Source organism: Dermacentor albipictus, chromosome 1, assembly GCF_038994185.2.
Source record: "Dermacentor albipictus isolate Rhodes 1998 colony chromosome 1, USDA_Dalb.pri_finalv2, whole genome shotgun sequence".
NCBI classification, from domain to species: domain Eukaryota; kingdom Metazoa; phylum Arthropoda; class Arachnida; order Ixodida; family Ixodidae; genus Dermacentor; species Dermacentor albipictus.
The window spans coordinates 320,697,831-320,713,503 of NC_091821.1; the positions used below are offsets into that span (position 1 = coordinate 320,697,831).

The following is a 15,673-nucleotide window of genomic DNA, read 5'->3' on the forward strand; positions in this document are numbered from 1 at the left end:
ATTCGAAGTTTTAACACTGATTCTGCGTGCATATTTCGGATTCTTTAAGTAGGAATCTAGATTTTTTTTTAAATAGGGTCTGATATCTAATAGCCAACGGAAATTTCTCGACCAGCCCCCGAAACTTGCAAGTGAGGACAGCAGGTGAGAATTACTTGGCTTTTGACCGTGAGAACTTCGCTGGCCATAATCCCGGATCCAGCTTTATCGCCGTGCACAGCAGCTGCGTCGAATCCCAGCGCTGACTGCTGTCCTGTGCGCGAATATAAAAAGCTGATCGTCCTCGATGCCTGCCAACGCAGCTACTTGGTCCACGGCCTGGTGAGTGTCTCGTTCCGCAGCGGAGGGCATGCAATATGGCAGCTGATGGCTCGACATTGTTCGACTGCAACTATACGATGTCTGAGAATTGTACGCGACGTTCTATCTAATTGTTGCTTTCCCTATTTGCGTTTCCCATGTAAGTCACTAACGTGTTCTAGTTAACTATATGTTCTAAGTAATGCAAACCTTTTGGATCTATCAATCTCAATCCATGCATGTGTTGCGAGGTGAGGCCGTCCTCTTTGTTTGGGCCAGTGAAAGCGTACGTCCGTTTTACCGACGCCGTCCCAATCGATCACCGCCGTTTGAATGGTGCCCGACATCGTGCGCCAAAACTGCGGACATTTCGTGCAGCTTCGCCGCTCAGGGCACAGCGCGGTATTCGTGGCCAGCTATAGCACATCCAAGTTCTAAGTTTCCTCTATAACGCAACCTGTGAAGTATAAATTTAACCGAGTCGTGTGAGTCAGTTGAGTTTATTCGACGACTTGGCAAATGATTAGCAGATCGGTGCTGGCACTGAGGCAGCGAAATGCGGAGTTCATCACAAAACAATTTATATGCGAGCGCGAGAATTGTCGGCCAGTGTGAGGATGGCCCTATTTCTTTTTTCCTTTTTTAGAGTGAACAGCTATCTGTCTGTGCTTCTGCTACACTTTGTAACTATGCATTGAAAAATGCTCTAAGACGCGCTCCTTGAAACAAATGAGCCGAGTCCATAAACTATTACAATTGCATGTGCAACAGTTGCTCAATTCGCCTCAAGGAAACAGGCTATTTTTTTTCACTTCTGACCAGTTTTTTATTATTATTATTATTATGGTCGGCGTTGACACAAGGACAGTAATCTTCAGATATTTTTTTACTTATGTGATGAGCGCGCTTCGAAATTGGAACGTCGATGGAAAAGGAGAGGCTGGGGGTTAGCTTCAAACGAATATATCACTCAAGCATCGCCATGAAATTTATTCTTTAAAACATCAACTCTCGTCATAATTTGTATTCTAATTTTAATAGCTATTATATTGTTTTCTGTACATAAAAAAGGTCACATTACTATCTGCTTTCTTTTGTTTTTAACAAAAGTTATGTCTTCTGTAAGAGTTATGCATATTTCATTGATTTTTGGAAGATTGCATACCCTGTATAGAACACTATTTTAAAGCAAATAAGACGAACGAACGATAAAGTTGAGACAATTTGCGCTTCTGCTCTTGCTTCGCCGCGAAGTCTGCACTGGACCTGATCGAGTAATTACGCCACACACAGGGCATTTTAGAATGTGCTATCTTTCCTCTGATTGTGCGACATTATTTTAGTAGAAAATCTTGGCGTTATTATTATTATTATTATTATTATTATTATTATTATTATTATTATTATTATTATTATTATTATTATTATTATTGTTGTTGTTGATGATGATGATGATGATGTTGTTGTTGATGATGATGATGATGATGATGATGATGATGATGATGATGATGATGATGATGATGATGATGATGATGATGATGATGATGATGATGATGATGATGATGATGATTCCCTACGCCGTTTGGATGATCTCCGTAATTCCTCTTCACTGCACAGCACTCCTATTACTGGTTTATAACTGCTGCCAGATGTAATTATTGCTTCTTTTCGGCTTCTACAAGAGAACGATACTTATAAGATTGCTGCCGAAATGTTTTTTTTTTTATGCTTTCAAAATGCTTTTTAGTAGTATAGCAAGCGGGACACACGCCAGCTTTAAGCAATGGGCTTGAACTTTAGGCATTAAAAGCATTCGGCATTGAGCATTAAGTCTTACTGTCACCGTACAGTTCACATTATTTGGCGCGCTGGGTCACACCGGAACCGCTTTGAAGACGTAAGTCTTGTTAGCGGTGAATGGGTCGAGCTCACGCAGAACGCTCGCCGACATCTTTTCTCTCTCTCTCTCTCTTCCAGACGATGAGGCTCCACTTCATCGCGCTGGTCGTTTTCGCCACAGCGGCAAGCCGTAAGTTGCGTCGACTTTGTTTCTGAACATGTTCTGCGTTCTGAGGAGAATGACGTCGGTATTATAACATTATATAGTTTGACAAGTTGTCACTCGTGTTATTTGTGATTTATTGGCAAAATTAAGTAAATAAGGGTACATATATATATATATATATATATATATATATATATATATATATATATATACAACAAGGGTTAATATGATCGTACAATTGCGCAATGCGTAAGTGTATGAGCACTTTGTGCAAAAGAAAAAAATGCTGCACCCACATTGTAGGAGCTTGCATAATGGCGAACACAGCTAAACGTCACGCGTAGACAAGTTGTCCAATTGTAGAAGGTGGCTGATACGAACCAACGGCCACATTCAGAATTACAAAGCAAGCTCACCCGTAACTATACCATTAATGAGGACAAACAGGACGGACGGAACTACAGATTAAATTTAATGACTGGAACTAGCCGAACCAAAGCGTGCAGTGGGCTGCGATATATAGGGAGCAGCGTTCCGATGTGCAGCGTGATTCCGTGCCAACGGCTCGCGTAGCTCCCATACCACAAACTGAATTAGTTATCCGATCTGTCGTGCGAATCTATATTTAGCGAACATTTGGTTTGAACAATTCGCATTTACAAAGGAGAGAGTAAGGGGGATACAGCTACGAAAGCACCGCAAAATGCAGCATCTTGAGATTGGTCGCTGCATACAAATGGGAACCGAGCAACTGATGCCAGGATACTCACTGCAGTTTATTGCAGTATGTGAGCGTCGAAAACTTAATCTTTACAAGCCATGTCTTTCTTAACGACGATGCTGTAGCTCGAAATCGAAGCCACAAGCGAGAATAAACGGTAAAACAACTTACCTCATGTACAGGCGGTTTCAGTGTAAGGGGCTTTAGCAGATACGCTATCGGCTGGTACGACGCACTGCGTCAAGCCATCACTGGTGTGTGCAGAGGAGAGCGTCGCAGTGTGTTGCGACACAAATAATAAGATACAAAACCATCTTCAAAGGCTTTCTTTATGTCAGAGCTTCACAAGTTAATCCTAAGATTCTGCGATGTAATAACGTAATTATTTATAGTAATTGTTTATTTTGCGGTTCTCGCTATGCTATGAATCCCCCTTAAATGATGGTGCGACTTCTGTCTAAAGTGTCGCGAATTCAAGGGTCCAAATTATTCGTCGGTGGGTTATTTACCGTCTATCCATTTTGACGCGTTGTCTGACTACCAGTGTCCTTATTTCTTTTGTCTTCTTTTTATGCATATTCTCTGCTGCGGCCGCTGCAGTGTGCCATGCGGGGTAAGTTTCAACTCTTCAGTTTGACATATTTCTTTATGTTTTAGCATTAATTACTGCTACAGTCCTCTTTTTCTGGAAGACATAGCACTGACGTGGTGCTCTATTACCGCTTTGCTTAGAAGACGCTGCGCCAATTCCTGCAGTGCCGTAGTCACCTTTTATCTCATCGTGTAACGCTTTCAGCAGGACGATTACAGTGGGGCTTCGACCAGTATACACCGACCTGCGTATTGATGACATCAAGTGACGTCAAAACAATTTTGTTTCAGCCCTCTTTTAAGGAAGGCTGAAGTTTCATCTATTGTGTTCATAACTTAAAGTAAAACGTTTGTCTTTCAAGCACTGGACGTATTATTAAAATTTGATTGACTCTCTAAGATTAGTTTCCCTTATCGCAGTTTGGCTGCTCTTTGTTCCTAAGTAGAAGCTTTATGAGTCATGTATTTGCCCCACGCGGAATCGACATAAAATGACGTCGTCGGTGACGCATTCTTGGTGACGGAACGCATTTCATTCGCCAATTACAGGTTTGATAACACAAGTGCGTTACTGATTGTGCTGTCTAGCTTTCATAATGAAGCAGTTGCGTCACGATAACTTCGAATGCGGCACTCTTAAAGAAATCTTAGACAATTTGAGGTTTACGTTGTCGCCAAACAATCATCTCGCGGGCATTTCCTTTCTTTAACACTCTGCACTCGCCGCTTTCATGGCAAGAAAGGTATGTCGCTCTGATGCGTGCATGCCATTCGGGACACGAATGTACCGGGCGGGTAGCATTAAGGAAAGACAAGGCACGCATTATCATGATGATTACTCTCTTGGTAAGCTGAAATTATTGCTTTTCTGGCTGATTTTCTGATGCGCAACTGTAGCCTTCTTCTTACGACCGGCATTGTGGTGCGTCTCGGGACCCTGAAAAGACGAGTGACTTTGCCATAACCTTTAGTAAAACGCATAAAATGTGAAACGTCGCCTACGAGGACGTCAGATTTCCATCTTGAGCGCAAGGAGCTTAATGGAGCAATGTACAGTATGATTCTTTAATCTGCGGGAACGTGCGCCAACGAAATGAAGTAAAAGCAATGAATAGAGCATTAAGTACCGCTGCATTCATTTTGCAATTATACACCTATCGTAACGGTAGTCTGCAGAAGATAAGCTTCTGCTTCAATTTTCCACCTCTTATTGAAGCGTGCCAGCTGCCATTCAAATCTCAAAAATCAGACAGGCTCTTTGTGATTTTGTTCTTTGATAGAAAATCTTGGATTTATAATACAGGACAAATTTTGAAAAGCTTCTTTGTACACTCATAAGTACCGTTTGCCATCGACTGGCCACCTTCGCTAATGATATGTCTGACATCGCGATTGGTTAGCTAGCATCCCACTTTACGACCAGCTTTAGAGAATATACCTTGTTTTGCTAATACGCGGCCTGGTTAGAGAGTTCGCATGTTGTGCAGGAACTTTTAACTTCTTTTTTTTTACTAACACGAGCGCATCTGAAATATAAGCACTTAGGAGCGAAGGTGTGGTTAGTTGCGGCAAGCAGTATCAACCATAAGATGTTCTACCTTTTCCGTGAGAGCTCGTTATATATGTTAAAGAAAACTTATCATGACACCTAGTGATTGCATCACCAGAGACCAGCATTTGTTATCATTAGCCGACTGGCTTGCACTCATATTATGCCTGCTATGACCCTTGGTTGGCCTTGTTCAAACGAACTGTTCTTGCGTACGAACTTTGTGAATAAAGGCCTAGATTCAGCTAGACGTATGTAATAGGAAAACTTCCATCGTACGCTGAAGATTACTAGCTAGTGCTTGTTAGAACAGGATATCCTAGCAAAGACGATGAAGCAGTGCGCCCGCTTTCGGTAGGGCCCGCACTTGCGGCTGTGAATAATGAAAGAAAATTTGTGATTTTTTGCAATGTAATCACGGTTGTATGAACAGTGCGATGCATTGGGAAAATTTATTCTCTATTACCTGGAAAGTCACAGCATATGTACAAGGGAGGAAAATCTGAATGGCTTGAGTCAAAAAAGTAGAGGTGGAGGGATCCTTAATTAAAACACAAAGAACGAAGTTATAAACTCAAATTACACGCATTAACAGGGTGTAAGGAGCTCACGAGTGTGGCGGTAAGCTAGGAGTCATAGTTGAAAGCACCACGATGGCCGCATGGTACCAAGCTAGCCGCCGAATCGGCCGTTCGAAGCTTCAGCCTACGCGTCTCCACACTACACAAGCATGGCCTCTGGATAAAGAGAGAGATGCATTTCGTTTCTTTTTCTTCTTTTTTTTTTGTATCCAACGGCCGTGGGATAAGCCTCGTCCTATTATTTGCTTTTCGGGTCACCCTAACCATCTGTCCCCTTCTTATCACATGCTCAATGGACTGAGTTTTCGGCAGCGCTGTCATGGCGTGGCTGCTCCTTTCAGTCGCACGTGGTACCACTTGATCACCAACTCCGGTTTCCGGGATGTAACCGACCTTTTGCTTCACGCGTGAAGCTGCGCTGCGTTTGGCGCGTGTTCCGAACCGGTGATATTAAAAAGCAATGTAATTATTTTTATGCGCTGTCGAGGAACCTAACCTTTATATAGCAACTATTGGGTCTATAGCCTTCCGCTGACGAAAGATTAATGGGGACAATGTCAACACTCCTTCAATATTTGCCTTCGATGCTCCTTTGCGCTGTATTTCGACCTGCCGATTTCAGCTGTTTTTGCCACACATAAAGTAGGCGGAATTGTCGTTGCGACTATGCCTTCCTTTACCTGGGCGTTACCTGTTGTGAAATACTAGTTCGCCCTTGAGATGCCCAGCTAGGTGCTTTCGCGTAACGTTTCCCGAAAACAGCTCCCGCGTCCAATGCCGAGAAGCGTAAAGCTGTAAATAATAATTGACGAAAGAATGGCCGATGTGGTAGGCATCCACCCTTTGGCCAAGCGGGTTGCGACCACTGCACCAGGATTACTGAAGCGTGCGTGAGCAATTTTCCTTGCCATGCGGCCACCACTACTACTACAGATTTTTGTGACATCTAGAGGAACAGTCGTGAACATTTCATTCGAACAAGCCACGATATATTTGCTGCGCCGTTTTTAGCTGGTCGAGTTAAAAAAATACAATTCACAATTTCTTGCACGTTCGATGAATTTCGGCACCCACTTGTTGTTAAGAGATCGATTCTTATATAACGAAGCAAAAAAATAAAAGCGTGATACAATATTTTGAAGGCTGTACTCCTTTTCTGTACTCCTTTAAAGGCTGCACTCCCTTTCTATGGGAGAAAGTGTACTTGTTATTCAGGATCATGCTGTTCAAATTTTAAATCAAACAGAATATTTACGCAAACTTTGAACCAATGCGCTCTGTTTCTTATGTTTTACATTTCAACAAACTTTTACAAAAGCAGCTCTCACTGTATTCATTATTTCGCTCTGTTTTGTATCATGTGTTTAGCACATGAAACCATAGTTATTGTCTTTTTTTCTATGAACTCAACATTACTAACTCTACGTTTATGACCTTAGGTATGAAAAACATGTCGCCAATCACAACAGTCAGTGTCGAAGCCAGGCAGTGGTGGTCATTTAAGATTCGGCTACCATTCATTTTGTCAAGCTGCTTGCGCATTGATGATCTCACTTTTTTCCTCACAGTGCATGCGCATTTCAGTCTTATAGAGATAGGGTTTAATTTCCCTGTTCTCTTCCTTTCCCCTGTCTCATGCTTAAAAGGTGCTGCTGTACCCGCGAAACGAAGATCTAGTCAACGTCCCTCTCCTATCTTTCCTCGGTGACATCAGTATGAACGATAAATTTTACAATAATAAATCAGCAGCCTATCTTATTTGCTATCTTCCAACGTGCTTGTTTTAACTCGCATTGCGCTATTACGTTTAAATTGTGTCACTGCGCTCCTATATCAACTTCGTTAACTCAACATTGACGATCTAGACTCATTTCCGGTCATCCAGTCTTTCTTTGAACATGTGATAGAGCCGTGTGAAAACGCAAGAGCACGATTCACAAGGTACTCTATGTCCCACTAATCAAGAACCCCGAAGAAATTAAAGTGCGATGCGTTTTAGACATTCGTCAAAGACAATACTATCAAAACAATACCATCGCACAGTCTGCGTAATACAATATGTTCTTCGGGTGTCACATAGTAGTATCACAAAAGTGTACACTATCATGGGCAATTGTTTAAAATCTTTACTATCTTACATCCTCAAGGTCCCTGCTGCTGAACGAGAGACACTTCGCTGACGACGAAGCCTACATCGTTGATACACTCAAGGACATTGGAAGAACACTAAAAGACCAGTTCCTCGTTATTGGCAGCCAAATACAGAACAAGACTCAAGAATTGAAGGAAGCCGTTGGAATTCACGCTCAGCAAGTGAAAGAACAACTCAAGGCTCTGGGAGAGCAGCTCAAGAAATCCCGCGACGCACTTGCAAAGAAGCTTTTCGAACTCTTCAGCCCTGCAAAATACACCGACTCCAATGGTACCATCTTCCAAATTATAGCATCCCTCGCCAATATAAGAGGGAGGCTTGAGAACTTCCTTAAAGAAGTTCACTTGGCTACCGGCGAGAAGTGGGAAAAGCTGAAAGCACTCATCCACGAACTGCGCAGCGAGATCAGGCAGAAAGTGCAAGAACTTCTCCAGGGTGCCAGTGCCCCAGCCACCTACACGGCTCTCGACGAGTTTGGATATGACGACGACGAGGCTTACATCGTTGATACACTCAAGGACATTGGAAGAACACTAAAAGATCAGTTCCTCGTTATTGGCAGCCAAATACAGAACAAGACTCAAGAATTGAAGGAAGCCGTTGGAATTCACGCTCAGCAAGTAAAAGAACAACTCAAGGCTCTGGGAGAGCAGCTGAAGAAATCCCGCGACGCACTTGCAAAGAAGCTTTTCGAACTCTTCAGCCCTGCAAAATACACCGACTCCAACGGTAATATCTTCAAAATTATAGCATCCCTCGCCAATATAAGACGGAGGCTTGAGGACTTCCTTAAAGAAGTTCACATGGCTACCGGCGAGAAGTGGGAAAAGCTGAAAGCACTCATCTACGAACTGCGCAGCGAGATCAGGCAGAAAGTGCAAAAACTTCTCCAGGCTGCCAGTGCCCCAGCCACCTACACGGCTCTCGACGAGTTTGGATATGACGACGACGAGGCTTACATCGTTGATACACTCAAGGACATTGGAAGAACACTAAAAGATCAGTTCCTCGTTATTGGCAGCCAAATACAGAACAAGACTCAAGAATTGAAGGAAGCCGTTGGAATTCACGCTCAGCAAGTAAAAGAACAACTCAAGGCTCTGGGAGAGCAGCTCAAGAAATCCCGCGACGCACTTGCAAAGAAGCTTTTCGAACTCTTTAGCCCTGCAAAATACACCGACTCCAACGGTAACATCTTCAAAATTATAGCATCCCTCGCCAATATAAGACGGAGGCTTGAGGACTTCCTTAAAGAAGTTCCCATGGCTACCGGCGAGAAGTGGGAAAAGCTGAAAGCACTCATCCACGAACTGCGCAGCGAGATCAGGCAGAAAGTGCAAGAACTTCTCCAGGGTGCCAGTGCCCCAGCCACCTACACGGCTCTCGACGAGTTTGGATTTGACGACGACGAGGCTTACATCGTTAATACACTCAAGGATATTGGAAGAACACTAAAAGATCAGTTCCTCGTTATTGGCAGCCGAATACAGAACAAGACTCAAGAATTGAAGGAAGCTGTCGGAATTCACGCTCAGCAAGTAAAAGAACAACTCAAGGCTCTGGGAGAGCAGCTGAAGAAATCCCGCGACGCACTTGCAAAGAAGCTTTTCGAACTCTTCAGCCCTGCAAAATACACTGACTCCAACGGTAACACCTTCCAAATTATAGCATCCCTCGCCAATATGAGAGCTAGGCTTGAGAACTTGATTAAAGAAATTCCTTCTGCTACCGGCCAGAAGTGGGAAACGCTGAAGGCGCTCATCCAGGAACTGCGCAGAGAAATCAGAGAGAAAATTCAGGAACTTCTTAGTAAGAATGTATATGCCTCCAAAAGTGGCAAAGCCCAAGACGAAGTACGGAGGAGCTCCCCTTTGGCAGAAAGGGCGCTCTCCTTAGCGACAAGAATGTTCTCGCTCAGGTGGCGTTTGGCTGTGCTACTGAAGGAACTGGATGAGGGACAGGAAAAATTTGATGATGTGAAGTCGAAGATTGAACGCTTGCGTAAGGAAATCAAGTACCAGGTTGGGCTCTATTTTAATCGAACCAAGGTCCAACCCACATTTTACTACGCGTCCGATGATGATGACAAAGAGGTTTACGTTACAGATACGCTCAAGAATGTTGCTCTTACTTTGAAAGATAAATTTCTTGTCCTTGGAGAAAAGATCAAGGCCAAACTTGCTGAGCTTAAGGCAGCTGTTGGAGAGCGCGCACTTTTGATCCAAGAGCAGCTGAAGGTCCTTTATTCGCAACTTCAACGGGCCAGGGAAGATCTAAAGAAGCAGCTTTTCGAACTTTTTAGGCCTGCAGCATATGCATCTTTCCAAGAGACTGCTGCTAAAACTTACGAAAAATTAAATGTAATTAGACAAAAGCTTCTTAAATTCCTTGAAGAAGTCAGAACCCTTACTTGGGAGAAATGGGAAAGCACTAAGGAGGTTATCGCTAAGCTGCGCGAAGAGATACGCCAGAGGGTGCAAGAGCTGCTCGTAGGACAAACGGGTGTAGCCATGTACTCGGCTGAAGACACTGTTCCCAAGGTAAGCGTGATAAACACGCTGAAGGAAACAGCGAAAACATTGAAAGAGAAGTTTCAAATACTCGGTCAGAAAATAAAAGCTAAAGTTGCCGAGCTCCGAAAAGCGGTTGGGGAGCAAGCTGTCCTTGTGAAGCGGCAGTTAGAATCTCTGAAGTCGCAGTTTAACAAAGCCCACAGTGATCTCATGGAGAAGCTCTTCGCGCTGTTCAGACCTGCGCAGTATGACGCTCTTAACGAAGCCCCAGAAGAGGAACAGCACCTCTCGCTGCTGAAACTGAAACTGCAGCGCCTCCTTGCTGCAACTGGAGCCTCCCCTGCAGAAGAATGGCCTGCCTTGGACGACGCAGTTTATCAGCTGGACCAGGAGATTCAAGCGTATCTCAAGAAGTACCAATAGGCAGAGTTGTATAAACAATCTACATTGGCTCTGCTGCTCTTTCTTCAAGTGGATCGTAGAGTTTCACTCTTGAACATTCTTGATTTAATAAACTTATTTACAGTGTAGATTTTGTGTCTGGAAATGCACAACAATGTGTGAAAATTGTGTTCTTTGCGTGTTCACCATATACACACTGTAAAAAACAATAATGAGTCACATATGGCCCTTAAGGAAAGTTAAGTATAAAACATTGTCCGTCACATCTCGCCCGAATACGAGGCACTGAAAGTGATAGCATGGTTTAGTGTTGCACTGAAGGCGTCTCAGAACTCTGGTGTGACGAGGAGCGCCCGTTGCAGGCGTCACACTTTGCAGTGTGTACGGTGCCAGGGGTTTAAAATCAAGAGTATGTAATTGAAATGCTTGCAGTAAACAGGAAAATTTGGACACTAGGCAATTAATTTTACCCTCATTGACATCAACCTAGAAGTGCACCGTGCAGGCCGCGAAGGCGCTTTTGTACGTATTTTGTACGTATTTTGTATTTAGGCAAAGTGTAGCAACACCGGTTATACGTCGACTCACGGCGCGGGTAATAGCTTTTTTAAGCAGGAGCCAGGCAATCGTGAAGGAAGATGTAGTATTGAATGTAGCGACACACCAGCAAGGAGCAGAATTAGACCACAAGGAGTTAAGAAAAGACATGCAAAGGATAAGTATAGAGACTGTAAAATGTGGTACATAAACATGCCGGGGTGTCGCAAGCAGGAAAAATGGCTGGAAGCTGAAACGCAGGTGAATTACGAAGATAACTAGCATGTACGCCTTGACCTAAACGCATCTACGAGATGTGGAGCAGCCGCCTGTTAATGACAATTTTGTATGAGGGTGGGCTGATGAACTGCAACAGCGGCACATTAGGGGCACTGAATTAGCGGCAAATCGTAAGGCAAAAATACGTGGCTTGGAGTAGCTTACCTATGGAGAGGTAAGCTATTCAGTGATAGCAGAGATAAAAAAAAAGTGGCAGTTTCTCCCGAAAGACGAAGTATCGGTTGCGATAGCAAATTAGTAGGCATCTATACTAACTAAGCACAATAGTGTTATTGGCCCTATAAACTTGCAGCCATTCGTTTACCAACCAAATTTACTAGCAAGATGTCACGCGCGCACAGGTAAACATGGACACATCTCGCGTGATGACCACGGAAACTTACTGTCAAAACGCTGGAGTGAATAAGCGCGGCAACTAACTGTTGAAAGCACAATGCATACGAAGCTACCGACACTCTGGGTGCTTTGTCCACATTGCAGATCGCTCTGAAAATGAGGTCCGCGCGGCCTCGCACTTTGTCCACGTCGCAGATCGCTTGAAAGATACGGCACCCGCGCGGCCCCGTCGCAAGCAGCAGCAGCCTACAGTTACTATATAGGCAGCCCTTCGGGAGCCATGTACAGTAGCTATACAGCCGCCAGAGTAGAACTACCCCTCCGTCACCTCACCTCCGTGCATCCCTCGCGACAGAAGACGGCGCGCTTCCTCCCTCGTGTCTTGCTCCCTCGTGCGTGCGAGATTGAGTGGCAATCGCCGGCTGACCCTCGCAAGCTTTCACTCGTACATACAGCGTACGGTGGGAGGCGACGATGTTATCGTGTTTGGATTTTATGCGGCACATCACGGCGACGATCACGGCAGGAATTCGCCTGGGGTGTCTATATAGTAGCTATCGCAATAATATAAAGAATTGATTGATTGCATTAGAAGAGATATTAATTAGTTCAAAAAATTGGTCCAGGTGGTTTTAGTAGGATACATGAATGCGCACATGGAGTATTTAGACGTATATGCGGATTACAACGGTTCTTTAATGCTGGATTTATGCAATGAACAGAACCTTACAGTAGCTAACAGGGAGAATAAGTATCACGTACAGATAACGTCGCAAAGCGGAAACAGGCAGTCATGAATCGACTACGCCTTAGTCTCAAAATCGGTCTACAAATAACTGGAACAAATGATGGTATGAAGTCTGTCAACAGGGATAAGAGGCCTCAGAAAATCTGGCCAACGTTACGATAGGAGGACTTATCTTGGTCAAAGGCTGCCTCGTCATCCGGGGAATGTTAGCTTTAAAGGGTTAGTGCAGTAACGTCATGTGCGTTTGTAGTCGGTGGCGGTTGGGTATAAAGGGAGAGACTTCAGAGGTAATGAGCGCTGTCGCCTGACGTCTGTGAGCGTCGTTCCCGAGATGAGGGGACAAGAACGGGAGAGTGGGAAGGCGGAGAGAAAAGAAAAGAAAGAAAAGGAGAAAAGAAAAAAGAAAAGGGAAACAAAGACACTAAAAGGGAAAAAAGAAAAAGAAAAGAGAAAGATGGGCATGTGAGGGTGTCGGGGAAGCGAGAGGTTGGACGGCATTCAGGGGTGCCGTTGGCGGCATGTTTTTGTGGCTTTAGAAGGGCCGTTTACTGCTCTGTTTACTGCTCTACCAAGTTAAGTGCCACAACCGACTCGTATTGTTATTCGGAAAGTTACGTAACGAGGCGTGGCAGCCAGTCCCGTACAACCATGTAGAGCGCAGAACGCTGCGGTTCTAGACGTGCTCAGCCCACCGCGGAAGGTTAGAAAAACACCTATACATAAGCACAGCAGAGAAGTGGCTACGCCAGGTGGCTCGACTGATAACTGCAGAGGCGTCATTCAAAACACACGGAATTGCTCTCCACTTCCGGCGGCGCTTTCTCTACTTCCTTTTTAAATAAAAAGATGTTGATCCATAAAGATTTTCATAAACAGCGGTTAAATTTGTTAATATACGCTTTTTCTTCCTGTTTGTCTGTTGCCTTGGCATCTCTCCCTTAGTAGGTCGCTTCTCAACTCTTTGCGACTCCTGTTTCTAGTTGGCAAGTTTGCACAAAAAGTGCTGTACAATGAGGGAAAAACCAGACGAGGTAATGGGTTACAGTCATATTGCTTATGGATTTAAGAGGAAGCCTTAGCTCGGGTGCTCCTATCTAAACACATGTAAAAGGAGAACTCGTTTTTCTCGGCAACCACTGCACCAAGTTTGACAAGGTTTGTTGTATTTAAAAGAGAAACTTAAATCTAGTGACTGTTGGTTTCCAATGTTTGATTTAGGTAGTCAATTCTTTACTGAAAAATTGGCAAAAAATAAAAAAAATTTGGAAATTCAAACTATCACGTTTACAACTCTCTAACTCAGCAAGGAAAAATAATAACACAATTCTGTGAATAGCACCTGGCGTTACATATAAAGGGGACAACATCGATATGTTACACATGAATCTAAAAAAATCAGTAATATAGAAATGCAGCTCTTGCAGAACCCTTGTACACAACGCAATAAACTTACATAATATATAGATTGACATATCGAATTTGTCCACTTTGAATTATCTAATGGATGCCGTTTACAGAACCGCGGTATCTCTTTTTGATGCAGAGCTATTAATTTATAAACTTCGTGCGTCTATTCTTTTCGAATTTCTGAAAATCTTTTTCACAATATTCACCCCATAAATCGAAATTCCGCTTCCAACAGTCACTAGAATTTACCTTCTCTCTCAAATGCAACAAATTTCATTAAAATCGGTCCATGTGTTATCTAAGAAACGCGTTTTTGCGTTTTACATCTGTTTGAATAGGCCGCATCGGAGTTGGTCCCGAGCTAAAGCTTCATCTTAAAGGTTATTGCAGGGTTTTATGATGGACGCTGTTTCGCATTATTTTATTTTCCACCTTATCTAACCCATATCGCGGGCATATGGTTCCGAGGATATGCCCCCGTTGCGGCGAGCCGTCACTCGGGGAAATAATGAAGCAAAAGGACAAGTTAAACGCAACTGGCATTTTTTCAGGCCGCAACTCGTTTCTCGTGCATACAGACCAGCTGACTACGAACGTAATCTCTTTCCTGGTCCCTGGATCTGCCTAAACAAAGAAGGTTGAACTAACGAAGCAACAGCAATGCGCGCGACCGTTGAATCGGTGGTGATTGCTGAACGCATGTCGAGTTAATCGCGCGGGCGCCGAATCTATGAGAAAACTGACCTTCACACCCCAGGAGATGCCGATAACTACCGCCACCCAGAAGGAGTGAAAAAGGCGCCAAAATGTTGACCGTCAAATAGCTGTGAAATCTCAACATTGATTTGGCGGCGCTTTAGGAATCTGTGTGAGGATCTTTGTGTGTGGCGTGGGCGGGGAGGGGGGTTGTATGCCGCTTAATTTCGAAGGAGGGGGGGCGCCCCCCCCCCGGGCCCCCCTTTTGGGTACGTGCCTGAGATGTATACAAAAACGCTAAAATGAAGAACATGTACAGTATACCTGAAAAAAAAACAGGCAGGTTAGGGAACTATTTCTCACCGCCCCGTTTCAAAGGGGATGCGAATAAATCGTCATCGTCATCACCATCTCGATTGTGCACGAGATGAGACCGATGGAAAACCACCGGCGTTTGTCAACAACGTCCAAAGAAAGGAGCAGATAGAGCTAGCCTCGCGATTCGTTCCCTTCCACTGAGACCAGTGTATGCACCGTGAGGTATGCACACGTGCACACTAGCTTAGCAGTAACGCTAATATGTGTGAGCACAAACGGTTATGGCAGCAGTGAAAGTCAGAATATTGTACTCGCTCCAGCCGAGCCGATTGAGAGGAGGGCGATGGAGGGTGGTGATGATGATGACATGTTTATCCTTTATTTCGATGATCGCCCCTTAACCTAAGCCATATGGGCTAAAGGAAAGATGGAAGAGGCGCTGGATAAAGTGCCCGAGATTGCACTCAAGGATGCAGAACACGGGACTCAAAATATCGTACGGGCACATCCAGTTCAG

The 15,673-nt window shown here is 44.1% G+C and overlaps 1 protein-coding gene across 3 annotated transcripts; it reads left to right on the forward strand.

Annotated features, from left to right (window-relative positions):
* Window positions 1-264: 264 nt before the first annotated feature.
* LOC135919359 (CAP-Gly domain-containing linker protein 1-like) lies at window positions 265-10,942 on the forward strand. Of its 3 annotated transcripts, none has more exons than XM_065453119.1 (4): window positions 265-321; window positions 2,278-2,329; window positions 3,627-3,639; window positions 7,895-10,942. In XM_065453119.1, exons 2-4 carry the CDS (start codon window positions 2,281-2,283, stop codon window positions 10,833-10,835), a joined length of 3,003 nt encoding a protein of 1,000 aa, XP_065309191.1. In that variant the 5' UTR covers window positions 265-321; window positions 2,278-2,280; the 3' UTR covers window positions 10,836-10,942. The 3 variants fall into 3 exon arrangements, with proteins under 3 accessions (XP_065309191.1, XP_070387707.1, XP_065309192.1); XM_070531606.1 differs by lacking the exon at window positions 265-321 and adding an exon at window positions 390-411; XM_065453120.2 differs by lacking the exon at window positions 265-321 and adding an exon at window positions 411-460.
* Window positions 10,943-15,673: the final 4,731 nt, after the last annotated feature.